General features: G+C 42.5%; 1 protein-coding gene across 5 annotated transcripts in view; it reads left to right on the forward strand.

The window, feature by feature from the left end:
* Positions 1 to 43: 43 nt before the first annotated feature.
* SLC24A1 (solute carrier family 24 member 1) overlaps positions 44 to 27,533 on the forward strand; it is a 53,974-nt gene continuing 26,484 nt past the window's right edge. For 4 of the 5 annotated variants that reach the window (XM_061430105.1, XM_061430109.1, XM_061430107.1 and 1 more), the window contains exons 1-3: positions 44 to 1,215; positions 8,102 to 8,192; positions 25,088 to 27,089. In XM_061430105.1, the coding sequence (XP_061286089.1) occupies positions 25,218 to 27,089 (1,872 nt within the window). In that variant the 5' untranslated portion in view covers positions 44 to 1,215; positions 8,102 to 8,192; positions 25,088 to 25,217. The remainder of the gene's footprint in view (positions 1,216 to 8,101; positions 8,193 to 25,087; positions 27,090 to 27,533) is intronic. The other variant, XM_061430106.1, reaches the window with a different exon arrangement.

Here is a 27,533-nt window from a genome sequence, read left to right on the forward strand (position 1 = left end):
GGACTTTGTGGGCGGGGCGCTGATTCAGCCAGAAGCTACCCAGCGTCTCTCATCACAAAGATTTTGCGACGACCGCCACCGACCCCTCTCCCCACAGGACCTCGACTTCGCCGGGCCCTGGGCTGTGACCGCCTCTTCTCTCTTTCCCCGTTCTCGGGCTGTTCCTTTTTTGTTTCTGGCCTTCTGCCCACCTGCCTCTCGTTGACGCGTGGGCCTCAGTTATCTGGGTAACCCCATGACCTGTTCACAGTCTGTCTCCTCACTCATGTGGGCCCGTTGGTGCACCAGCATGACCCTCACTGGTATTTGCCCCTCTTCCCCGTCCCTCTTCAGACTCCTCACTCATATCCTCTGTACCAGGTGACAGACCCCTCTTCCTACTCTTTTTAAAGTAATCCCTGCTTGAGTAGTGCCCATACTAAGCATACTGTGTATTTTTCGTAGTTGACGTGAGCCAATTTCCATATCAAGACTTTCCCTCTTGGTCTCCTCAGCCTAGATGCTCACTTTGTCCCTCGCACAGAGTCGGACACGACTGAAGCGACTTAGCAGCAGCAGCTTTTGAGGGAAGCAGGGAGAGGGTTCAGTCAGTTCCCTTGCCCTGGCCAAGGTCACTGCTGAGGATTTGCACTTAGGCTTTTCTGTGAGGCATCATGGGTCCTTGCCTACCTCACCTCTGGCAACCTGGGGTCCCTATAGCAGCCTTTGCCTCAGCGAGGTCTTTGAGGGGACAAGAAGAGACTTTCTTTCTAACCTCTTGGGAGCCAGGAAATGTCAGCTAGAGATATGCCTGAATGAATGCCAGCAAGCCCCTGGCTAGTTATGGTTCAAAGAACAATTCTGTACCACATAGGTTGCAAGTGGGAACAGAAAGGCATCTAGAAGGCTTTAGGCCTTTGCCTCCTTTTCTTCCGCTCTTCCCTGATGGGGTGTGGTAGGGGGTGGGTCACAGAAGGAGGATGTTTTGAACCAAACAACTGAGTCTGACTAGTCACAGTTTGTTCTGTGGGAAAGTGTGGGCTCCAGTTGCTGTAGTTCTTTCCTGTCTCCTCCTTACATCAGAGGAGGCAGAGGACGGCACATCAGTCCATGGGCATGTCCCTGGCAGCATCAGGGGCCAGGGACAGACTGCCTTATTTGCTTCAGAACTCCTCTACCAGCTTGGCTGGTCCCACTATCTCAAGACTCAGTGCTTGAGCAGGCACTGGACTCTAGGTAAGTAAGGCTGCATCCTGATTACTTTGTTATAATTTAAAATTCTTTCCCTAGTTGGAGGCATGTGGCCAAGAACGTGTGGGTAAGGGAGTTGCTGAGTTACCCCTAATGTGTGACGACAGCCCTGTGCTCAGTTCCAGCTCAGTTCCATGGACTGATTCCTTACCTTACCCGGTACTAAAGATTGAATTTATTAGTTTGCTGTTGGGTAATCACATCTTCTGAATACAGGCTTTCAGAAAACCTGGGAAGCAAAAGGACAGTTGATTAAAATTGATGATGAAAGGTAGAACTATCAAGAGAACCATATCACTTGAGGCAACTGGTAAGGGCTTTTGTTTTTGTTTTTTAATTCTTAGTAGAATTCCATTAAACATCAAAAGGTTGTTCAGTGAATATAAAATCAGAGAACGTTAGCACAAGGAGTTAGAAGGTCGTAAAGGATATGTCTTTCAAGTCAGAGCAGGCTAATGAATTTGTTTTTCCCACTCAGGAGACCTTTAGCATTTGCATGTTTCCACACATACGTTAAAGGAAATCAATAAACAACTTCTTTTTGCATAATCTGTCATCCCCTTTATTTTTTCCTGCTTTGAAACAGTGGACCACTGTCACAGAGGCTTTGAAAGGCAGAGTGATTTGGTCCCCAGTCTGGCAGAGTAAAGGTTAGTGACAGAAATAACATGCTGCTCACAGAAGCCAGATATTGGGACTCAAGGGAGGTTCAGATACCCATCCAATCTCCTACAACACATGTTGAAATGTAGATTCTAAGGGCATGCTGACTGAATTGAAATTTCATGGATTGGTGCCTGAAATGTTCACTGTTAAGTTCCCAATATGATTTTTTCATCTACAGAGAGGAAAGGTAAGGAGTGAGTGAGGAAAAGGGGAAGAGAGAAAGTGAAGGGAAGGCAGTGAGTCCACATTCCTTTTCTGCTCTTCCCTCCCTTTCCATCTCCTATACTGTCCTTTGCCCTATGTCTTCCTCCCTCCCTTCTCTAGTCTAGACCTTGTCCAGTGACAAATCATACTTCTAAGCTCCAGGCTATCTGCTTTCCCTCATCATCCCACCCTATTCCTCTATTTTCACCAAAGTAGAAGTCCGAAGAAATTCTAGATATGTCCCATTTGTCTTAATAATACTGAAGATGTTCAAACATAGACAAAGATGGGGAGCAGCATAATAAACCCCCACATACCCTTCACCCAGTTTCTACTATCAGCTCAATTCTCAGTCTTCTTTGATTTATACCCTACCCACTTCTCTCCAACATTTTGTTTTGATACAAATCACAGATTGCATAACATCTTATCCATAAATACTTTATTATGTATCCCTAAAAGAGAAGGCTTTTTTGATGAATAAACTTTATTTTTAGAGCACTTTTAGGTTCACAGCAAAATGGAGTGAAAGAACAGAGAGTTCTCATATCCTCTGTCTAGCACACACAGCCTCCACCACTGTCAACATCCCGGCACCAGAGTGATACATTTGTTATACTCTATGAACCTACACTGACACAGCATTATCACCCAAAGTCCGTAGTTTATTACAGGGTTCACTCTTGGTGCTGTACTTTCTGTGGGTTTTGACAAATGTATGGTGACATGTATCCAGCATTGTAGCATCATACAGAATAGTTTCACTGCTCTAAAAATCCTCTCTGCTCTTTTTATCCCTCCCTCTCCCATGACTTCCAGGAACCACTGATCCTTTTACTGTCTTCATGGTTTTGCTTTTCCAGAATGTCATTTAGTTGGAATCATACAGTAAGTAGTCCTTTCAGTTTGGCTTCTTTTACTTGATGATACACATTTAAAGTTCTTTCATGTCTGTTCATGGCTTGATAGCTCATTTCTTTTTTGTGCTATATGTTAATAATATTCCATTGTTTGGGTAAACCACAGTTTACTGAAGAATATCTTGGTTATTTCCAAGTTTTGGCAATGGTCAGTAAAACTACTATAAACATCCTTGTGCGTGTTTTTCTGTGGGCAGAGGTTTTTTCAACTCAACTAGATAAATATCATGGAGAGAGATTGCTGGCTTGTATAGTAAACATATGTTTAGTTTTGTAAGAAACTGCCAAACTGTCCTTTGAAGTGATTGTACTATTATATATTCCTAGCAGCATTGGTGTGGAGAAGGCAATGGCACCCCACTCCAGAACTCTTTCCTGGAAAATCCCATGGACGGAGGAGCCTGGTGGGCTGCAGTCCATGGGGTCACTGAGGGTCGGACACGACTGAGCGACTTCACTTTCACTTCCATGCATTGAAGAAGGAAATGGCAACCCACTCTAGTGTTTTTGCCTGGAGAATCCCAGGGATGGGGGAGCCTGGTGGGCTGCCGTCTATGGGGTCGCACAGAGTCAGACAAGACTGAAGTGACTTAGCTTAGCTTAGCAGCATTGGTGGTGGTTCTGTTATATATTCCTGATGCTCTGCCTTCTCACCAGCATTTGATGTTGTCAGTGTTCTGGATTTTGACTATAGTAATAGGTAAATAGTAGTATATCATTGTTGTTTTAATTTGTAGTTCCCTAGTGACATATGATGTTGAACATCTTGTCATGTGCTTACTTGCCATCTGTATATCTAATTTGGTAAAGTGTTCAGGGGTTTTGCCCATTTTTTAATAAGATCATTTGCTTTCTTCTTGTTAAGTTTTAAGTGTTGTTTGTATATTTTGGATACATGTGTATGTGTTTGTGTGTGTGCTTAGTCGCTCAGTTGTGTCCAACTCTTTGTGACCCAGTGGACTGTAGTATTCTCAAGAAGAATACTGGAGTGGGTTGCTGTGCCCTCCCCCAGGGGATCTTTCCAACCCAGGGATCGAACCCAAGTCTCCCGCATTGCAGGCAGATTCTTTACCATCTGAGCCACCAGGGAAGCCCTTATTTTGGATAATGGTCCCTTATCAGATATGTATTTTGCAGATATTTTCTCCCAATCTGACTTGTCTTCTCATTCTCTTGAAAGGGAGAGACTTAAGTCCATAACAATTACAGTACCATTATCACATTTAAAATAAGTAGCAGTAAACCCCTAGTTTCATCAAATACCTAGTCAACTTTCAAATATCCAGTTGACTCATAAATATCATAAGTTTTACTTTTTTACACTTTGGTTGTTTGAATTAGGATCCAAGTAACATCCAGACATTGCAATTTCTTCATATATGTCTAAAGTTTCTTAATCTGTAGGTTTATTCCTACATATCTTTCTTCCTTTGCAGTATATTTCATAAAGAAACTCTGATCTCCGTCTCAGTCCTCCTTCAGTCTTTTCTACAGCATTTGAGAAAACCACAAAGCTTTCTCAGTCTAAAATAATGGACTCATTGAAAAAACAAACAATTTTATACAATTGCAGTTTCAATTAACTTCATCTCTGCTCTGTAAATAGGGGTGAATCTTATCCACAATTGGATCCCCAGGGTCTGGAATGTGACACTCAATATATATTTGTGGAAAGAAGATAGGAAGAAGGAAGAGAGGATGTTAGGAAAAAGTTCAAAGAGAGAAAACAGAAAATTTGGTGGATACTACATTTGCTGAGAAAATAGAACTGAATGTTTTAATTTAGAACACCCTCTCCTTTGAAAAATGATATAAAGTCTAAATTTTTAAAGGCTTCTCATAATATAGGCCTACATCTCTCTTTCCAGGCTCTCCCCTCACCCGCTTAAAACTTTGGTAATATCTTTCACTGAAAAAGCAGATAAAGCAAAACAAAGCTATTTTTTCAGTCAGTTCAGTTCAGTCGCTCAGTCATGTCTGACTCTGTGTGACCCCATGGACTGCAACATGCCAGGCTTCCCTGTCCATCACCAGCTCCTGGAGCTTGCTCAAACTCATGTCCATCAAGTCAGTGATGCCATCCAACCATCTCATCCTCTGTCATCCCCTTCTCTTCCTGCTTTCAATCTTTCCCAACATCAGGATCTTTTCCAATGAGTCCGTTCTTCGCATCAGGTGGCCAAAGTATTGCAGTTAGCTTCAGCATCAGTCCTTCCAATGAATATTCAGAACTGATTTCCTTTAGGATGGAATGCTTTGATCTCCTTGCAGTCCAAGGGACTCTCCAGAGTCTTCTCCAACACCACAGTTCAAAAGCATCAGTTCTTCTGCACTCAGCTTTCTTTATGGTCCAACAGTCACATCCATACATGACTGTTGGAAAAGCCATAGCTTTGATTAGACGGACCTTTGTTGGCAAAGAAATGTCTCTGTTTTTCAATATGCTTTCTATGTTGGTCATAGCTTTTTTTCCAAGGAGAATGTGTCTTTTAATTTCATGGGTGCAGTCACCATCTGCAGTGATTGTGCAGCCCAAGAAAATAAAGTCTCTCACTGTTTCCACTGTTTCCCCATCTGTTTGCCATGAAGTGATGGGACTGGATGCCATGATCTTCGTTTTTTGAATGTTGAGTTTTAAGACAGCCTTTTCACTCTCCTCTTTCACTTTCATCAAGAGGCTCTTTAGTTCTTCTTCGCTTTCTGCTGTAAGGATGGTGTCATCTGCATATCTGAGGTTATTGATATTTCTCCCAGCAGTCTGGATTCCAGCTTGTGCTTCATCTACATTTCACATGATGTACTCTGCATATAGGTTAAATAAGCAGGGTGACGATATACAGCCTTGACATACTCCTTTCCCAATTTGGAACCAGTCTGTTGCTCCATGTCCAGTTCTAACTGTTGCTTCTTGACCTGCAAACAGATTTCTCAGGAGGCAGGTAAGGTGGTCTCATATTTCCATCTTTTTTACAAATTTTCCACAGTTTGTCGTTATCCACATAGTCAAAGGCTATGGAGTAGTAAATAAAACAGAAGTAGATGTTTTTCTGGAATTCTCTTGCATTTTCTATGACCCAGCAGATGTTGGCAATTTGATCTCTAGTTCCTCTCCCTTTTCTAAATCCAGCTTGAACATCTGGAAGTTCTCTGTTCAGTTCATGTACTGTTGAAGCCTGGCTTGGAGAATTTTGAGCATTTGCTAACGTGTGAGATGAGTGCAATTGTGCCGTAGTTTGAACGTTATTTGGCATTTCCTTTCTTTGGGATTAGAATGAAAACTGACCTTTTCCAGTCCTGTGGCCACTGCTGAGTTTTCCAAATTTGCTGACATGTTGAGTGCAGCACTTTAACAGCGTCATCTTTTAGGATTTGAAATAGTTCAACTGGAATTCCATCACTTTGACTAGCTTTGTTTGTAGTGATGCTTCCTAAGGCCCACTTGAGTTTACATTCCAGGATGTCTGGCTCAAGGTGAGTGATCATACCACTGTGGTTGTCTGGGTCATTAAGATCTTTTTTGTATAGTTCTCATGTGTATTCTTGCCACCTCTACTTAATATTTTCTGCTTCTTAAAGAGATGGGTATACCAGACCACCTCCTAAGAAATCTGTATGCAGGTCAGGAAGCAACAGTTAGAACCAAACATGGAACAACAGACTGGTTTCACATAGGGAAAGGAGTATGTCAAGGCTGTGTATTGTCACCCTACTTATTTAACTTATATGCAGAGTACATTGTGCAAAATGTTGGGGTGGATGAAGCACAAGCTGGAATCCAGACTGCTGGGAGAAATATCAATAACCTCAGATATGCAGATGACACCATCCTTACAGCAGAAAGCGAAGAAGAACTAAAGAGCCTCTTGATGAAAGTGAAAGAGGAGAGTGAAAAGGCTGTCTTAAAACTCAACATTCAAAAAACGAAGATCATGGCATCCAGTCCCATCACTTCATGGCAAATAGATGGGGAAACAGTGGAAACAGTGAGAGACTTTATTTTCTTGGGCTGCAAATTACTGCAGATGGTGACTGCACCCATGAAATTAAAAAACACATGCTCCTTGGAAGAAAAGCTATGACCAACCTAGACAGTGTATTAAAAAGCAGAGACGTCACTTTGCCAACAAAGGTCCATCTAGTCAAAGCTATGGTTTTTACAGAAGTCATATGTGGATGTGAGAATTGGACCATAAAGAAGGCTTAAGTGCAGAAGAATTGATGCTTTTGAACTGTGGTGTTGGAGAAGACTCTGGAGAGTCCCTTGGACTGCAAGGAGATCAAAGCATTCCATCCTAAAGGAAATCAGTTCTGAATATTCATTGGAAGGACTGATGCTGAAGCTGAACTGTAATACTTTGGCCACCTGATGCGAAGAATGGACTCATTGGAAAAGACCCTGATGCTGGGAACGATTGAAGGCAGGAAGAGAAGGGGATGACAGAGGATGGGATGGTTGGATGGCATCACTGACTTGATGGACATGAGTTTGAGCAAGCTCCAGGAGTTGGTGATGGACAGGGAAGCCTGGCATGTTGCAGTCCATGGGGTCACAAAGATTCAGACATGACTGAGCGACTGAACTGAACTGATTTCCTTTAACTGCTATATGATTGACTACTGGAAAGATGAGAAATCCTTTATGTAACCAGTAGTTCATCTGTTTAGGTAGATTTCAGTTTTTGCTCTTCGAGTAATGCTGGCAGACTGTCATTGGCTTTTCCTCTGACTGAGGTGGGAAGCCACTGGAATGTTTGGAGTGTGGAGAGACTTGATCTGACTTACAGTTTAGCAGGGTCACTTGTGCTGCTATATCACATTTACCCGCTATCACCAGTGTCTTCACCAGCATTGGATATTACATTTTTTAGTCTTTTTCAATTGATAAGCAGAAAAAAAAAAAAAAACCCTCTCTATTGCTTCAGTTGACATTCCTTTGTAAAATCAGATTTGATGGTGAGTTTTACTCAGTGGGCTGTTTCACACTTATTTAGAGAGCAGTTGTTAATTGTACTGATACTGTGTGGATTTCTGAGTGGCCACACTGAAGCCCTCTAATAAGGCCTGTTTGACCTCTCCTCTAGACCCCAGGCCCTTCTGGATAGGTACCAGACTGTGAAGCTAAAATCCTGTCTCTGAAGTGATACCACCCTGAAATGTCACCTCCTGTTGCAGGTATGGCTCCAGTCACTGGCTTGGAGAGATGAAGTGTCATGGGATGTTTGGGGGCTTATTTCGCTCATTTCCACCACTGACAATTGCATAGTCAAAACAAATTCTATAAATGATATAACATAAAGAATTAAAACAATATAAACAAAAGGTCTTAGACAGTAACACAGTTCAATATCTGATGAATCCAAGTACTTCCCCACAAGTTCTCACTGTACCTCTTATAGCAGCCCCAGGAGGAAGTTTGTCTTTCTTGGTTTTATAAATGAGGAACCTGAGTATAAGAGACCTTTAGAGACTTGCTCCTGATCAGGCTTGTTACTTTATTAGAGGTTGTGAAGTAGTAGTAGGTCAAATCAGCCCTTTGCCTCATTTTGTTTGTCTTTAATATTTTAAAATTATTTTACATTGGAATGCTTATTAATGGATCATTCATTCTCTGACCAGACACAGCCCTTGTTACTCTCCACTGTTTCTGAATAGAGCTGATTTAGCTTAATTTTATCTGTCCAGGCCCTGAAGGCATTTGATTTTTGCAACCCCTGCCAAATCTTGTCTGCTCTCCACTGTGTAACTGTGGGGTCAATATTAACTCCTAAGGTAGGCCCAGAAATAAACAAGCCTCAGCCACAAACCCTCTATGTCAGGTGCAAAGCCTAATTCCTTCTCCCTCCTGTTCTAACAGAACCATGCATAAAAAAGGCCTTGAGCTGTAGAGGAGGGAGAGGAAAGACCTACCTGCCATCCTGCGCAGCCTCTCATGTTATTAGTGAAGGTCAGAGCTAGATTAACCTCACCTGTCCTGCCACCTTGTTCCAGGCAGAGGATAAAATAAAGTGTGTGTGTATGCTCAGTTGAACCCTCACCTCTGGTGTCTCCTGCAGTGCAGGCGGATTCTTTAACATTGAGCCAGCTGGAAGCCCCAAAATAAGGTAAGTCTGTAGAAAAAGTACATTAGCTTCCCCTCTTTAGTGGTGCTGGTCTTTCTCTAGCAGTTTGATCTCTGAAAGGCCATGAGCTTCTATGAGTGGGATCTCCCCACCCTACACATATGTAGTTCAGGTGCCCCACCTCTGAGCATCTCCTCACTGGGATGTACATCTCCAGTCCATCAACAAATGTATTTATTAAGTGCCAGACACTGTTCTAGACTCTGGGATTCAGCTGTGATTAAGACAGATACGGTCCCCGTCCTCTTGGAGCTCACCTGCTAGTAAGAGATTAATGCAAACATTAATTAGTGTTTATTAATGCAAGCATTAATTAGTGTTTATTACACTAATAAACACACAGTAAAGCATCACAAAGAACTGACTCACTGAAAAAGAGCCTGATGCTGGGAAAGATTGAAGGCAGGAGGAGAAGGGGACAACAGAGGATGAGATGTTTGGATGGCATCACCAACCTGATGGACATGACTTTGAGCAAGCTCCAGGAGTTGGTGATGGACAGGGAAGCCTGGCTTGTTGCAGTCCTTGGGGTCACAGAGAGTCAGACACGACTAAGCGACTGAACTGAAAGCATTGTCACAATGGAATGCGTGGAGATCTGCTGTACCCTAACAGTCTATGATCTCCAAAAGCAGAATAACAACAGTATCAGGCACTTTTAATATGTTTTACATATTAATATTTATGTTGTGTGTATGTGCTAAGTTGCTTCAGTTGTGTCTGATTCTTTGTGACACTATGGCCTGTAGCCTGCCAGGCTCCTCTGTCCATGGGATTCTCCAGGCAAGTATACTGGAGTGGGTTGCTATGCCCTCATCCTGGGGGTCTTCTCAATCCAGGGATCAAACCCTCGTCTTTTACTTGCCCTGCAATGGCGGTGGGTTCTTTACCACTAGTGCCACCTGGGAAGCCTAACATTTATGTTACTATTACTTAATTCTTACAAATTTACCAAGCAAGTGGTATCATTATCACTCCCCTTTTACAGCATAAGTTTACAGTCATTGAGAAGTTAAATTCTTGCCTAAATCACACTAGTACAGACAAGGCTTCCACTCTTGGTTGAGCAGCACACTTTTCTACAGCCTGTTGATGTTCAGGTGTGCCACAATCCCATAGGAACAAGACAGAAGAACCAGGTTTACCCCCAATAGTTGGGCTGGAGATACTAGAAAGAACTCCTTGGTAACAGTTAAGAGTGTGTAACAGAAAGGAATTATTTTTGAGTATTTGTTTCTCTCCTTAATTTTCCTTCTTTTATTCCCACGCCTTGTGGTGGCCACCAGGATCTTGGTTGCCCGACCAGGGATTAACCCGTGCCCCCTGCAGTGGAAGCACAGAGTCTTAACCACTGGACTGCCAATGAAGTCTTGTCCTGAATTTTCTATACTGCACAAATAACACTGTAAAAATAGAGGCATTATTCTAGAAGAAAAAAGATCACTCACAATTCCACCTCATGAATTGGGTTCCTTTTTTCCCATCTTTTTGAATCAAACTGTGACTGTATTTGTTAGTATGAGAAGGGAAGTAACTAGACCTGGTTTTGCTTGTAGCATCTAAGAGGCAACAGTGTGGTAACAAGCAGAGGTCAGCCTCTCTACTCATGCTTCCAACATCCAGAATGACCCCTGGACACCCAGAGATGAAGTGAGCTGTGTGTTGCAGCAGAGGGAGCTGGGTACCTTCGCTCAGGGTGAAGTAGGACAGGGATGAGGCTGTGAGGGATTACCTGCTATTTCAGATGGAAGTAATCAAAGTATCATTTCCTCCTTGTGTCTTGTGGGGAAAGGGATGGGAGAGAGGAATAGTCAGTCAGTATCAGGCAGTTACTGGAATGATTGAAATGGTCTCCAGGTGAGTGGTTAGGATCATAAAACACCCCCTCCCTCCCATTTCTTTGCTCCACTCCCACTTCAGCCAGCTCCAACCATGAGCTGGATGCACAACTTAAGTATTTTTGGGATCGTGGACAAAGAATGTTGCCTGCTGTATCAATAAGCAAAAGATGTTGTGGTCATCAAACCATTAGCCGCCACAGCTGCCCTCCCCAACTCCCACCCAATGATGCGTCCCGAGGGGAACTCAGAATGGAGATAAACAGGCTACTGCCCCTAGACAGTTAAGGTGCGTATCAAGGAATACTTTCATTAAGCTCAAATGCTTGCATCTTTCCATACCTAGAAAAGCACTGAACTCATTAGCTTGAGATGTCTGGTTTTCTTTTAACTAGCAGTAATTGTTTGATGTTCAATTCTCTGGGTTTTTTACAAACACTTCTATATATCCTGACTCCTCCCTTACCTCTTCAGAACAGCCCCTCAAAACTATCTGAGAGATTGTATCCTGGGCTTCAGTGCTTAGTAATTCCCCAAATAAAATATAATTCTCAACTTTTAGGTTGTGCTTTTTTTTTTTTTCCTTCAGTCAACACTTTGGATGACCATAAAGGGACCCAGACTTCCCTCCTTTGCCTGAACTTTGTGAGGAACCAGAGCCTTGGCACCAACAGAGGCCTCTTGGGCCCATTCACCTCCTTGGAGGGTCCGTATGAATTTGGGAGAGTCTCTTTTTGGTTCTTGGATCTCCTGATTGTTGGTTGATACTCCTGAGCTTTAATTGGCAGTGTGCAACAGGTACAACCTAGCTACCCATTTGAAAAAATACAAGGGGAGCCTTGTTGAAAGATACTAGGAGTTGCTTAGTTGAGAGATACTGATTTATCTAGATGGGCTTTCCAGGTGGTAAAGAACCCACCTGTCAACACAGGAGACATAAGAGACATGGGTTTGGTCCCTGGGTCAGGAAGATCCCCTGGAGGAGGGCATGGCAACTCACTTCAGTGTTCTTGCTAGGTGGCCTAACATGTTTCCTAAACGAGGGGAGTCAGAAAGCCAGCTTCCAATAATACTCAAGCCAGGTTTATGTATATATAAACTTATGAATATGCAAACAAGTACTCACATAATTGGGAATTAAAAGAAATCTCTCTGAAAATGGCCACTATGGGGCTCTTTATTGTATACGCAATTAAGTTAGAGACATCCAGCTTGATAAATTTGTTTCTTTTTTCAGAATTCTGACCTTAAAGAAACAAAAACCCTTCTAGGGAGAATTTGCAGTTCTCTCTCTGTGTCTTTGAGATGTGAATGTGCTGCCTGATATTCTTAGTGGAGGGTGTGTATGTTGAGAGCTTGGTCTCTGTCATCTGGAAGGTACACATATGGTTTTCATTTGATAGCTGGTTGAATAGACTGGAATTCTGAGCAGTTTGCTTGTTGTTTGGTCTTTTTAGTCTGACTGTGCCAACTCTCAGGGAAATATGTCATAAGGGGCCCAGCCCAGAAGGGGCCTTTGTCACCTCAACCTTCATGGCATCCACCTGTGCAGTGGCTTTACAGGCCCTTTACTTCTTAGACTGTTTTGGGGACTAAACTTTCTAGATTTTGTGGAGTCTACATCTTTTGCACTCTGTTATGGGGATGCCTCTTGGCGTCTTACTGGTTTGAGTCACTGTTAAGACACTACTCATCAGTAGCCAGACAGTGGATCTTCTCAACTGAAAAAGCTTCTCAATTGGCAAAATTTTTAGAGAACTCTCATTATAACCAGCTGTTTTATTGGTACCTATGAAAAAAACAGATTATAAGGTGGAAAAAAAAACATATATATAATGGTTAATCTAATGCTCCCTTATTTAAAACAAATAAACCAGTTTGGGAAGCCTTATTTGTGGTTTCTGCTTCCCCTCAATGGGTTTTGCTGCTGCTGCTGCTGCTGCTGCTGCTGCTGCTGCTGCTGCTAAGTCATTTCAGTCGTGTCCGACTCTGTGCGACCCCATAGACGGCAGCCCACCAGGCTCCCCCGTCCCTGGGATTCTCCAGGCAAGAACACTGGAGTGGGTTGCCATTTCCTTCTCCAGTGCATGAAAGTGAAAAGTGAAAGGGAAGTCGCTCAGTTGTGTCCGACTCTTTGCGACCCCATGGACTACAGCCCACCAGGTCCTCTGTCCATGGGATTCTCCAGGCAAGGATACTGGAGTGGGGTGCCACTGACTTCTCCATAATGGGTCTTACAGGTCCTAATAATAAACATTATGATAATTAATGCTAATTAGGTTGATTAATATGGAAATAAGGGAAAACTGAAGGGAAAGTCTAGAGACTTCTTTCCAACAAGGTGGAATTTTTAAATGAACTCATCCCAAAAGGATAAAGAAATCTTTAGATGGTTATTAAGAAATGGGGTAAATAAAATGGACATTAATAGGATTAAAACAGAAGGTTTTGATACAATACTACCTAGGGTTGGATGGGCCAGAGCAACCTCATATTGGTCCCTAATGTTAGAAGGCCCCATCCCAGTTTAAATACTGGGAGATATATGTACTGAATATGTATATATTTGCTGGCTCTTGATTTTCAATATATATTTATTTAAAAGTCTGGAAGAAGATTATACTGAGCTACCTGGCCAACAATTACTTGGGGCAATAGGCCAATTAATAAAGTTAAAAGATTGGCGAAAGGGCCTGGTCCCTCAGTCCCTCCATGGGGACCCCAGAGTCTTTTATACAAAAATATATAAAATGATTAGGGGATAAAAAGACAGGAAAGTTCCTAGGACTCCTTGTAACGCCAAGGCTTATTGATGGGGTCCTAATGGGAACTAAAGTTGATTTGAAATAAAGCTTATAAAAATTGGTATATTTAAATAAGCTTTCAGTTCAATTCAGTTCAGTTCAGTCACTCAGTCATGTCCAACTCTTTTCGACCCCATGAATTGCACCACGCCAGGCCTCCCTGTCCATCACCAACTCCCGGAGTTCACTCAGACTCACATCCATCGAGTCAGTGATGCCATCCAGCCATCTCATCCTCTGTCGTCCCCTTCTCCTCCTGCCCCCAATCCCTCCCAGCATCAGAGTCTTTTCCAATGAGTCAACTCTTCACATGAGGTGGCCAAAGTACTGGAGTTTCAGCTTTAGCATCATTCCTTCCAAAGAAATCCCAGGGCTGATCTCCTTCAGAATGGACTGGTTGGACCTCTTTGTAGTCCAAGAGACTCTCAAGAGTCTTCTCCAACACCACAGTTCAAAAGCATCAATTCTTCAGTGCTCAGCCTTCTTCAGAGTCCAACTCTCACATCCATACATGACCACAGGAAAAGCCATAGCCTTGACTAGATGGACCTTTGTTGGCAAAGTAATGTCTCTGCTTTTGAATATGCTATCTAGGTTGGTCATAACTTTCCTTAGACTATGCCAAAGCCTTTGACTGTGTGGATCACAATAAACTGTGGAAAATTCTGAAAGAGATGGGAATACCAGACCACCTGACCTGCCTCTTGAGAAATTTGTATGCAGGTCAGGAAGCAACAGTTAGAACTGGACAGGGAACAACAGACTGGTTCCAAATAGGAAAAGGAGTACGTCAAGGCTGTACATTGTCACCCTGCTTATTTAACTTCTATGCAGAGTACATCATGAGAAATGCTGGGCTGGAAGAAGCACAAGCTGGAATCAAGATTGCCGGGAGAAATATCAATAACCTCAGATATGCAGATGACACCACCCTTATGGCAGAAAGTGAAGAGGAACTAAAAAGCCTCTTGGTGAAAGTAAAAGTGGAGAGTGAAAAAGTTGGCTTAAAGCTCAACATTCAGAAAATGAAGATCATGGCATCTGGTCCCATCACTTCATTGGAAATAGATGGGGAAACAGTGGAAACAGTGTCAGACTTTATTTTGGGGGGTCCAAAATCACTACAGATGCTGACTGCAGCCATGAAATTAAAAGACGCTTACTCCTTGGAAGGAAAGTTATGACCAACCTAGATAGCATATTCAAAAGCAGAGACATTACTTTGCCAACAAAGGTTCGTCTAGTCAAGGCTATGGTTTTTCCTGTGGTCATGTATGGATGTGAGAGTTGGACTGTGAAGAAGGCTGAGTGCCGAAGAATTGATGCTTTTGAACTGTGGTGTTGGAGAAGACTCTTGAGAGTCCCTTGGACTGCAAGGAGATCCAACCAGTGCATTCTGAAGGAGATCAGCTCTGGGATTTCTTTGGAAGGAATGATGCTAAAGCTGAAACTCCAATACTTTGGCCACCTCATGTGAAGAGTTGACTCATTGGAAAAGACTCTGATGCTGGGAGGGATTGGGGGCAGGAGGAGAAGGGGACGACAGAGGATGAGATGGCTGGATGGCATCGCTGACTCGATGGACGTGAGTCTGAGTGAACTCTGGGAATTGGTGATGGACAGGGAGGCCTGGCATGGTGCGATTCATGGGGTCGCAAAGAGTCAGACGTGACTGAACAGAACTGAACTGAAGATGCTTATATCTCTTTTGCCTAATTATGTTGTGGGGTAGACATTGTATCTTACTGGGGAATGCTTCCCCTGCCTGGTATTATAAGATAGGGCATATAAATCTGCTTGTCAGACAATATTAACTAAATATGCTAAAGGAAACAAATAGGGTTACCTGAGTTTGCACTATATAAAGTAGAAGCTGGGAGTTGATATTCAGGGGCTATTAAAAATAATAATAGAGATTTGTTTTTTTGCTCTGGGTTTAACCTGTACACTCAGACAGAAGACCTTTGTTAAATGCCTTGTACAAACTTTTGAAGGCATGATAAATTGAGCTAAGTTCTAGAACATAGCACTTTTGATTTTCAGTTTAGTTGGAAATCTTCTTGATATACAGTATATACATATATATATAGAAAGAAATTAAAGAGAATATAGTTGGGCAAATTAATATTTTAATATCACTTAGGTGGCAGACCACTTCTTTGGGGGAATTAGAAGCAACTGTCTTTCCCTTCCAGATCTCTACAAAGCACAAATGTAAATACAGCCTCAAAGACTGAGGAGCCTAATTAGCTCAATCAGGTAGGATCTGAAACCAAAAGGAAAAAGATTTTTTAAAACTCAAACCACTGGAAAGACTCCATTACCCAAAATCTAATTTATAGCTTCTCTAAGAGTTTGTTGAGCACAAATACAAATCTTAAAAATCTGTTCCACAAATAGCAAAGCCTTAGTCATTTAAGCGAGCAAATTTAACTCATTCCAACTGTTATTTATAAACTAGAAAGTTTATATTGTAGTGCCTGATTTGTATTTGTTAAAGTGAAGCTATGAGGTGAATTTCCTGGAGGTCAAATGGTTAGGACTCTGAGCTTCCTCTGCAGGGGGCCTGGGTTCAATCCCACGTCTGGGAACTAAGATCCTGCAAGTCGTGTGACACAGCCAAAAAAAAGAAAAAAAGAAAAAGTGAAGCTATGAGATCTCTGGTTTTGTCTGTTTATATGTCTGTGTGTACATTATACATGAGAGATGTCTCTACCTCTGGAGAATATTATAAAAATAAAATTATGAGCGTTCTATTTAATTGACTTTAAAGTAAGCACTTACAAATTAAATATTTCTAAATAAAAAGGAATCTGGCCAGAATAAATTTCAGGTTCACATAATTTAGGAAATAGTCAATATTAAATTCAGTCAGTTCAGTCGCTCAGTGGTGTCTGACTGTTTGTGATCCGTGGACTGCAGCATGTCTGGCTTCCCTGTCCATCCGCAACTCCCAGAGCTTGCTCAAACTCACGTCCATTGAGTCAGTGATGTCATACAATGATATCATCTTCTGTCTTCCCCTTCTCCTCCTGCTTTCTGTCTTTCCCAGCTTCAGGATCTTTTCCATTGAGTCAGTTCTTCACATCAGGTGGCCAAAGTATTAGAGCTTTAGCTTCAGCATCAGTCCTTCCAGTGAACATTCAGGACTGATCTCCTTTAGGATTGACTCGTTTGATCTTGCAGTCCAAGGGACTCTCAAGAGTCTTATCCCAATATCACAGTTCAAAAGCACCAATTCTGTGGTACTCAGCTTTCTTTATGGTCCAACTCTTACATCCATACATGACTACTGTAAAAACCATAGGTTTGACTAGATGGACCTTTGTCAGCAAAGTAATGTCTCTGCTTTTTAATATGCTGTCTATGTTGGTCATAGCTTTTCTTCTAAGGAGCAAGTGTCTTTTAATTTCATGGCTGCAGTCACCATCTGCAGGTTTTGGAGCCCTCCAAAATAGTCTCTCACTGTTTCCATTGTTTCCCCATCTATTTGTCATGAAGTGATGGGACTGAATGCCATGATCTTTGTTTTTTGAATGTTGAGTTTTAAGCCTGCCTTTTTACTCTCCTCTTTCACTTTCATCAAGAGGCTCTTCAGTTCCTCTTTGCTTTCTAAAATAAGGGTGGTGTCATCTGCATATCTGAGGTTATTGATATTTCTCCTGGCAATCTTGGTTCCAGCTTGTGCTTCATCTACCCTGGCATAATAAGCAGAGTGACTGTATAGAGCCTTGACATACTCCTTTCCCAATTTTGAACCAGTCCATTGTTCCATGTCCAGTTCTAACTGTTGCTTCTTGACCTGCATACAGATTTCTTAGGAGGCAGGTAAGGTGGTCTCGTATTCCCATCTCTTTAAGAATTTTCCACAGTTAAATTAATGTTTGGTATTATAGCTATCTTAAGCTTATTGATTTAATCAATACAGACATGTCTTGTTTTTATTATACCTATGCTTCCCTGATGGCTCAGATGGTAAAGAATCTGCCTGCATTGAGGGAGACCCAGGTTCCATCCCTACATTGAGAAGATCCCCTGGTGAAGGGAATGGCAAGCCACTTCAGTATTCTTGCCTGGAGAATTCCATGGGCAGAGGAGCCTGGCAGGCTATACTCCGTGGCGTCACAGAGTCAGACATGACTGAGTGAGTAACACACACACACAGGTGTACTTACAGTCAACGTGTGTGTGTTAGTTGCTCAGATCAGATCAGTCGCTCAATCATGTCACTACATTGAGAAAAAAAATTTTGCCATGAGGAGATCTATGTTTAGATAGAATATTCCTAAACTTGCCAACCAGGAAATGCTGGTATGACAAAAAGTATACAATTACTTGCTGTTCAGTTCAGTTCAGTTCAGTCGCTCAGTCATGTCCAACTCTTTGCGACCCCATGAATCGCACCACGCCAGGCCTCCCTGTCCATCACCAACTCCCAGAGTTCACTCAGACTCACGTCCATTGAGTCAGTGATGCCATCCAGCCATCTCATCCTCTGTCATCCCCTTCTCCTCCTGCCCCCAATCCCTCCCAGCATCAGAGTCTTTTCCAATGAGTCAACTCTTCACATGAGGTGGCCAAAGTACTGGAGTTTCAGCTTTAGCATCATTCCTTCCAAAGAAATCCCAGGGCTGATCTCCTTCAGAATGGACTGGTTGGATCTCCTTGCAGTCCAAGGGACTCTCAAGAGTCTTCTCCAACACCACAGTTCAAAAGCATCGATTCTTCGGTGCTCAGCTTTCTTCACAGTCCAACTCTCACATCCACACATGACCACAGGAGAAACCATAGCCTTGACTAGACAAACCTTTGTTGGCAAAGTAGTATCTCTGCTTTTTAATATGCTATCTAGGTTGGTCATAACTTTCCTTCCAAGGAGTAAGCATCTTTTAATTTCATGGCTGCAGTCACCATCTGCAGTGATTTTGGCGCCCAAAAAGATAAAGTCTGACACTGTTTCCACTGTTTCCCCATCTATTTCCCATGAAGTGATAGGACCAGATGCCATGATCTTCGTTTTCTGAATGTTGAGTTTTAAGCCAGCTCCTCTTTCATCTTCAACAAGAGGCTTTTTAGTTCCTCCTCGCTTTCTGCCATAAGGGTGGTGTCATCTGCATATCTGAGGTTATTGATACTTCTCCCGGCAATCTTGATTCCAGCTTGTGCTTTTTCCAGCCCAGCATTTCTCATGATGTATTCTGCATAGAAGTTAAATAAGCAGGGTGACAATGTACAGCCTTGATGTACTTTTCCTATTTGGAACCAGTCTGTTGTTCCATGTCCAGTTTTAACTGTTGCTTCCTGACCTGCATACAAATTTCTCAAGAGGCAGCTCAGGTGGTCTAGTATTCCCTTCTCTTTCAGAATTTTCCACAGTTTATTGTGATCCACACAGTCAAAGGCTTTAGCATAGTCAATAAAGCAGAAATAGATGTTTTTCTGGAACTCTCTTTTTTGATGATCCAGCGGATGTTGGCAATTTGGTCTCTGGTTCCTCTGCCTTTTCTAAAACCAGCTTGAACATCAGGAAGTTCACGGTTCACATATTGCTGAAGCCTGGCTTGGAGAATTTTGAGCATTACTTTACTAGCGTGTGAGATGAGTACAATTGTGCGATAGTTTGAGCATTCTTTGGCATTGCCTTTCTTTGGGATTGTTTTCCCTAAAGATCAAGGTTCTTAAGGGTTAAAATTGTAATATGTAATTAAAGTTACTAGAAATAATAATGGAAATGTTTCAGTATTTCCTTCAAGGAAAATAGGGTGTGTATTTTTAGCAAAAGGTATGGAGAATGGAAGTGCATTTTGTTAAGGGGAAAGTGGTTTTGTGCTAAAGCTGATTATTTCTAAATGGAAAAGAAAAATAAAAGATAAACTAATATAAAAGTTGTGGAAGGTTTTTGAAAAGGAAGCCCTGAGAAAAAAGTTTTGTACATGCTAGGCTGGGATTGGATTAAATTAATTAGGTAAGAAATTTTGCTATTGAGAGTGGGCTAGTGTAGGATTAGTGTTTCGTTTTCTCTCTGTTAAGAGAGCAAAGGTTTCCTGGAATGTTGAGCTATTTTTGACAACAGATTATGAAGTTTTTTGTTTTCATAATAATCTGTATTTGTTTTAAAAATCTTTTCTTGTCACTTTGGGTGGAAAGTAAGTATTGTTTCACAGTGACCTATGATCCTGTTTGATCAAGTGCTTTTAAGACCTTTTGATATTTTGACAAACTTCCTGTAGTCAAATTCTAAATAAAGTTCCTTTGACTTCCAGCTAACTTTGAGATGCTTCAGAGGGCCTCTGAGACATCCCAAAGAGAGGAATATTAAACTAATTGGGCTTATTTGGTGTGTTAAATTATTTGAGAAGTATTGTTAAGTGATTGGAAATAAATGTTCTTGGATTATATTGTGTGGGTAAATGTCATTAATATAGATATTTCAGTTTATATGGAATTCCTAAAAGTTTGACATATCCTGGTAGTATCAGTCATATCTAGTTATTATCTTAACATGTTGTATGCTGCAGAAATATCCAAGTTTCTTCTTGTGTTGTAATCCAATCTTTAAACATGCCATTTTAAGTCTTTTGTCATTTGTAGACAATTGTTTTACTCTGATGCAGCTGTAAAAGGAAGGTTTCCAAGAAAATTCATAAATAAGACTTTTTGACAAATATAAATTTCTGATGACTTTTGGATTATATTACTGAACTGGGTAAGAAATTACAAAACTCCAATGGAAAACCTGGGGACTTCATCCAGATGAACAAGAATTAATTGCATGGGATTGAATCAACTGATAAGTATGATTTATAATTTTATAACTTTTTCATGAAGTATACTGGCTTTTAAATCTTTGTTTTCCAGAGAACCTTTCTTCTTACACTGTGACCTATAACGAGTTGATAAAGTATCCCTTTGTAAACAAAGATAAAACATTATCTTTTTTGTTTTACCTTATCCCTCCAGAATTTGGCTTCTCTAGCTGGCTCTCCATGGACTTAATTGCTTATTACAACCAGATTACAAGTAGTTCTACCACTCATTATTTTAATTTTTTATCTCCTGTTGTTTTCAAATTATTTATTCCTTGTGCTTCTCTCTGCTATATTATGATTTTATTAACATCCTAGCTGTATTTTTATATCCTATCTATTTTTTGAGATTGTTGTCTCTTACATAAACCAATATGTAACTAGGCCTCCAATAAAATTAGTGGTGACTAAAGAACTTCCCTGTAGCTTAGACTACAAATCTGCCTGCAATGCAGGAGATCTGGGTTTGATCCCTGGGTTGGAAAGATCCTCTGGAGAAGGAAATGGTAAGCCACTGCAGTATTCTTGCCTGGAAAATCCCATGAACAGAGGAGTCTGACGGGCTACAGTCCATGGGGTTGTAAAAAGTTGGACATGACTGAGCGATTATCACTATGACTACTATGAAATGTCATGAGGCAGCTGATCATATATATAACTCTGCATAGAATAATTGTAATATTGCAACTCGAGGTATGAGAAGAAGCAGCAAGGGAAAATATTTCCTGGATCATAATAGACTAGTAAGATAGACGATCCAGAGAATGTTTAAAAACAATTATTTATTTATTTACTTTGGCCATGCCATGTGGCTTATGGGATATTAGTTCCCTGATCAGGGATTGAACCCAGGCCCTGGGCAGTGAAAGCACCAAGTCCTAACCACTGGGCTGCAAGGGTAATCCAGAGAATTTTAGATTATCAATAGGGCTTGATCCAAAATTAGCACATTAACCTATCAACAGAATCTTTGCCTGATCCGAAGAATTGATGCTTTTGAACTGTGGTGTTGGAGAAGATGCTGGAAAGTCTCTTGGACTGCAAGGAAATCAAACCAGTCAATCCTAAAGGAAATCAGTCCTGAATATTCACTGGAAGGACTGATGCTGAAGCTGAAGCTCCAATACTTTGGCCATTTGATGTGAAGAGCCAACTCACTGGAAAAGACCCTGATGCTGGGAAGGATTGAAAGCAGGAGGAGAAGGGGATGACAGAGGATGAGATGGTTGGATGGCATCAGCAACTTGATGAACATGAGTTTCAGCAAGCTCTGGGAGTTGGTGATGGACAGGGAAGCCTGGCTTGGTGCAGTCCATGGGGTTGCAAAGAGTTGGATATGACTGAGTGACTGAACTGACCTTATAGGCCTAGTGCCATGGGACAAACTTGGTCATAAAATGCCTCCTAAATGTTGGTCAGATTTATGACCTAGAGGAGGTGCTAAGGGCAAAAAATAACACTTGCCATATCAGTAAACAAAGTATGTTATAGCCATCGAGCCATCGGCCTCTGCCGCTGCCCTCACCACCATAGGTAAGGTGCATATCATAGGAATAATTTCATTAAGCCCAGATTCTTGCACTATTCCATACATAGAAAACTGGTAAACTCAACTTGAGATGTCTGTTTTTCTTTAACTGGCAGTAATCTTTTGATTTTGACTACCTGGTTTTTTTGTTTGTTTGTTTGTTTTGCAAAAGCTCCTGTATTATTCTGGCATTTCCCATAGCTCTTTGGAACAGTCCCTCAGAGCTATCTCAGAGGTTGTATTCTGGGCTTAAGTCCTCAGTAATGCCCCAAATAAAACCTAATTCTCCACTTAAAAATTATTTATTTATTTTTTATGGCTGTATTGGGTGTTCATTGCTGTGTGCAGGCTTTCTCTTGTTGCAGCAAGCAGGGTCTACTCTCTGGTAGACCTCGCAGGCTTCTCACTGCAGTGGATTCTCTTGTTGAGAAGTGCAAGCTCTAGGCACATGGGCTCAGTGGTTTGTGGTGCTTAGGCTTAGTTGCCCCTTGGCATGTGGGATCTTCCAGGACCAGGGATCGAACCTGTGTTCCGTGCATTGGCAGGCAGATTCTTAACCACCAGACCTTCAGGGAAGTACCAATTTTCCACCTTTAGGTTGTGCATTTTTTTTCAGTCGACAACATGTGCCAGCCTGCACTGGGGTGTTGTGTCAGTGCCCTCTCCTCCAAGAATTTCCCTTAGACCTGATAAAATATTTTTATGTGTGAAATGCTTTAAAGTTTATAAAGTATTTCCTCCACATTCCCTGACTTTTAAAAATAGATTTTATTTCTTAAAGCAGTTTTAGATTCACAGCAAAATTGAGTGGGTACCCCCTTATTTTTAACTTTGATTCTCACATCCACCCTACAGATAGGTAGGACAGGTGTTATTATCTCTGTATTTACATTTAAATTACATTTAGAATCACACGGTAGCAAACAGAGCCTGGTGCTAACTGAGGTCGTCTGATCTTTTAAGCCTTAGACATTTTCGCTTGGTTCCCAGAGTGCCTTCTAAGTCTTTTCAAATCTGTCTCTCCCCTAAGCATGGGAACCGTGGATACCTGCTCATTCTCAGAGCTTAGAAATAAGTTTGAGACGTTCCCACCATTTCCCACTTGAATGCAGGGGCCCACAGAGAACCCACCTATGTCTCTGGTGGAAGGTCTACTCTCGCAGGCTGTGGTAGAGGCAGTGGGACTGAGAACTTGTACAATGCCCTGATAAGCTTCTTAGAAGCGGGTATTAGCTGGGATTGGATATCCTTCCCCTGAGACGCCCTTCACACCTGACCCTGCCTTGAATTAGGATTCCATAGGGTCAGGGGACAGGAGAATGGGGTGTTTTCTGCTGTACAGCTTCAGACCCACTCTTTGAGACCTTGATTCTGACAAGTTTCCAGAACTGAGAAGACACCCAGATGTCCAGGTTTGAAGGTAAATGATGTGATTAGGTAGGAGGGACCAGCTGGGGTGCCAGCTCATCTCTGTTACATAACATCAGAAAGAGATACTCTCCAAAGTTTCTTTAGCAGATTCAGAGTGTTGAATATATGGCAAAGGATAGGGTGGACAGGGAGATGGTGGAAAGACAATTATAGGAATCAAGGACAAAGAAGGAAATTCATTTATTCCATAATTCTCCTTTTGCTTTTTAAGACAGCTGTATTTGCATTGCTAATTAGAGTGGTATGTCCGGAAAGACTGGTTCCTTAGAAAGCTCATCTGCACTGTTGCTCACTAGCTGTGTGATGTTGAGCAAGTCACATCTCTCTGGACCTCAGTTTCTTCATGTCTCAAATGGGGAGTTGTATTAAACAATGTAATTCATTCCACCTTTAATGACCTAAGATTCTATGTGTTATTCATTTAATTTTGAATATATTACTTCATATACAAAACTGATCATTTCTAGTTATTGTTTTGTAATAATCTGTGGACATTGATTAGAGATTTAATATTTACTTTGACTGGGCCTTAAATATGCTTCCCTTCTGAGTCCTTATATGAAATTAACCCATATGGGGCATCGATTCTGTACAATGCTTTTCATAGACCTTATGTGTTTTTGCTATCTCAACATTCCCGTGACATAGGTATTGTTATTGCTATTTACCTTTATAGGTATTGTTATTACTATTATTATTTCTATGAAATTAAATTTAAAAAGTTGTAATACACACATGATAAAAAGGTTAAACAGACTAAACAATAGAATTTACTGAAAAGTAAGTCTCCCTCTCATCCCGGATCCTTAGTTTCTCTTTTCCAGATGTCCTTTCAGAGATAATATTTGCATAATCAAAGTATATGTTAGCATGCCCATTTTACAGATGAGGTGCTGAGGTTCAGCCTGTCCAGGGTGACGCAGCTAGTAAGCAGCAGGTCTGGGAATCCAATCTTTGACTCTATTCCCCGTATTCCTCCCATGACACCACGCTGTCTGGGAAGCTTTATGACATTGACTTTTAGGCTTTGTCCCCTCTGAATGATGGTGGAATCATTTTAAGTCAGTCCAGTAAAAACACATAGAGCCTCGATGTCTCTGGAACTGCTTTCCATTACTGTCTCTCTCTGTCTAAAGCTTAAAATTACATCTCCTTACTTCCTTTTTGCCTTTGATAAATTAAGATCTGTGGCCTGGGGCACCAGCTACAGATGACTGAGCTCTCAGCAACTCTGGCTGGACCTGAAAAGTGTGGGCAGACCTTTTGCAAGGATCCCAAGGAGGGCTGGGTAGACCCAGCTTAGGAACCTGGGCTGCTGGCGTGCCTACACAGCATGAGGACCTGGAGATGCTCTTTTTCCCATGAGGAAGCATTGTCTCCTGGAACAGAGGATAGTTTTTTTTTTTTTTCTTCCCAGCAGAAACAATTACTTTCACAACAAAGGCTCCTGTGTGAATAGTCTCTCTTCCAGATGAGGGTTTGGTGGATCCCAGCTGTCCTTTTAGGAGCAAATAACCTTGTCTTTTTTTTTTTCTTTCTAGGTTTGTGGTTACCCCCTGGCTGGACTTCATGGAGGAATCTTCTCTGATATCTAATCTGAATCCCAGAGCATCCCCCATTTTTCTGTGGACAAAATGAGAGGCCTTCTATAGCCAGGGATAACTGGCCATCATGGGGAAACTGATCAGGATGGGGGCACAGGAGAGGCGGTCACTCTGGCCAAAGCGACTTCATTGGAGTCGCCCCCTCTTCCTATTGGGAATGTTGATCATAGGTTCCACCTACCAGTACCTGACGAGCCCTCAGGGCCTCCCCACACTGTGGGCAGCAGTCTCTTCCCAACACCCTGTAAAAGTAGCCAGCCGGGACCTTTCCAACAAGGAGATGATGATGGTGAGCAGTGAGACTTCAAAATCTAGCTCTGAAATGGAGGTTGAGGCATGGGCACCGGAAGCCACAGCAGGCAGAGATGGAACACCACCTGGCATAGCAAGGAAGAACACCCCCAGTACACCTAGAGGAACAGCCAGCATCACTCCAACGATACCCAATAACTACAGCCCAACACCAACAGGCACAGGAAAAGTTAAGGAAGACACCTCAGCCACACCCAGTGGAGTACTGAATCACTACACTCAAAGCAGACCAATGGTAAATAGTTATACCCGCTTGACAGCCAGGGGAGAAGTAAAGAGCTCCCGCCCAACTCAATCCAGGGGAAAGGAGGAGAAATACTCCCCATCCCCACTTGGTAGAATGGTAAACAGTTATGCCCCATCCACACTCATGACAATGCCAAGGAGCCATGGCATCACCCCCAGAACAACAGTGAAAGACAGAGAAATTATGGCAACCAAGAAAATGTTGGCGACCAACCCATCCAAGAGACTAGTGGAGAAAACCACCCCAACTCCTCTCCAGGGAATAACTGATAACACCCCAACCTTCCTGTTAAGTGACTTAGAAACAGACACCTTGACTTCTCCAAGAAATGTGGTAGAAAAGAAGACCCTAACTACCCCCAGAAGAGTGGACAGTAATAGCTCAACCAACCACCAGGGGTTGGTGGGGAAAAACAATCTGACAACACCCCAAGGAATGGTCCTGGAGCACACTGCGGCCGTCTCTGAGGGGCAAGTGACAATAAGCACCATGACACGCAGCAGCCCAACAGAAACCAAAGCTTCTACTGATGCTTGGAAAGTCAGGAATCCCTTGCCCAGAACCAGTGCACCGATCATCAGAATATCCTCAGCCACCTTCAGGGGGCTTTTGAAAAACCCTTCCAAAGCACCCAGCACCCCAGCAGCTCCCAGGGTTAGGGCAAATCCGACCATTCAGGTCCGCCACTGCCTGGTGGTGGAGCCAGCCCCAGTTGCACCCACTGCCCCCTCCCCTAGTTGGACAACAGCTGTGATCCCAGGGATTCCTAGTCCCTCAGGACAGCCAGACCTGCACCCCAAGGCAGAGTACCCCCGAGACCTGTTCAGTGTGGAGGAGCGGAGGCAGGGCTGGGTGGTCCTGCACATCTTTGGCATGATGTATGTGTTTGTAGCCTTGGCCATCGTTTGTGACGAGTACTTTGTGCCTGCCCTGGGCGTCATCACAGACAAGCTGCAGATCTCTGAGGATGTGGCAGGCGCTACATTCATGGCTGCTGGAGGCTCTGCCCCTGAGCTCTTCACCTCCCTCATCGGCGTCTTCATCTCCCATAGCAACGTGGGCATTGGCACCATAGTGGGCTCTGCGGTGTTCAACATCCTCTTTGTCATTGGCACTTGTGCCCTCTTCTCCCGGGAGATCCTCAACCTCACCTGGTGGCCCTTGTTCCGAGACATCACCTTCTACATCTTTGACCTAATGATGCTCATCCTCTTCTTCCTGGATAGCCTCATTGCGTGGTGGGAGAGCGTGCTCCTGCTGCTGGCTTATGCCTTCTATGTGTTCACCATGAAGTGGAACCAACAGCTCGAGCTCTGGGTGAAAGAGCAGCTCAACAAGAGGCCAGTGGCCAAGGTCATGGCCCTAGGGGACCTCAGCAAGGTAAGAACAGGTTGGTTCAGGCTTGTTTAGCTCCTTTTGGGCAAAAGAACAGGGTCGGGGGGAAGACAGGGACTGAAGAATGAACAAAGCTGGATCAGACCTCAAGAGATGAGTGAGTGTTCTGGTTCCCTTGCAATTCATTCAATATTTATAGAGTCCTATTCTCTGCCAGTTGCCATGCTGGGCCTTGTGCAAGAATGACCTTGGGTCAACACCTAGTCATCCCATAAAATGGTTATTATTATGATCCCCCATTGGCAGGGGAAGAAACTGAGGCCTAATGAAGTTAAAGCACTTGTTCAATGTCACAGAGAAAATAGGTGGTGGAGCCAGGACGAACCCAGGTTGGTTGGATTGGGTCTTCAGAAATGACATTTGAGCTGGGCTTTGGGGAATGTCCAGGGAGATATCAGGCAGGGAAAAATGATAATCTTTTCCATGTGC

This window comes from Bos javanicus, chromosome 10, assembly GCF_032452875.1.
Source record: "Bos javanicus breed banteng chromosome 10, ARS-OSU_banteng_1.0, whole genome shotgun sequence".
Lineage (NCBI taxonomy): Eukaryota > Metazoa > Chordata > Mammalia > Artiodactyla > Bovidae > Bos > Bos javanicus.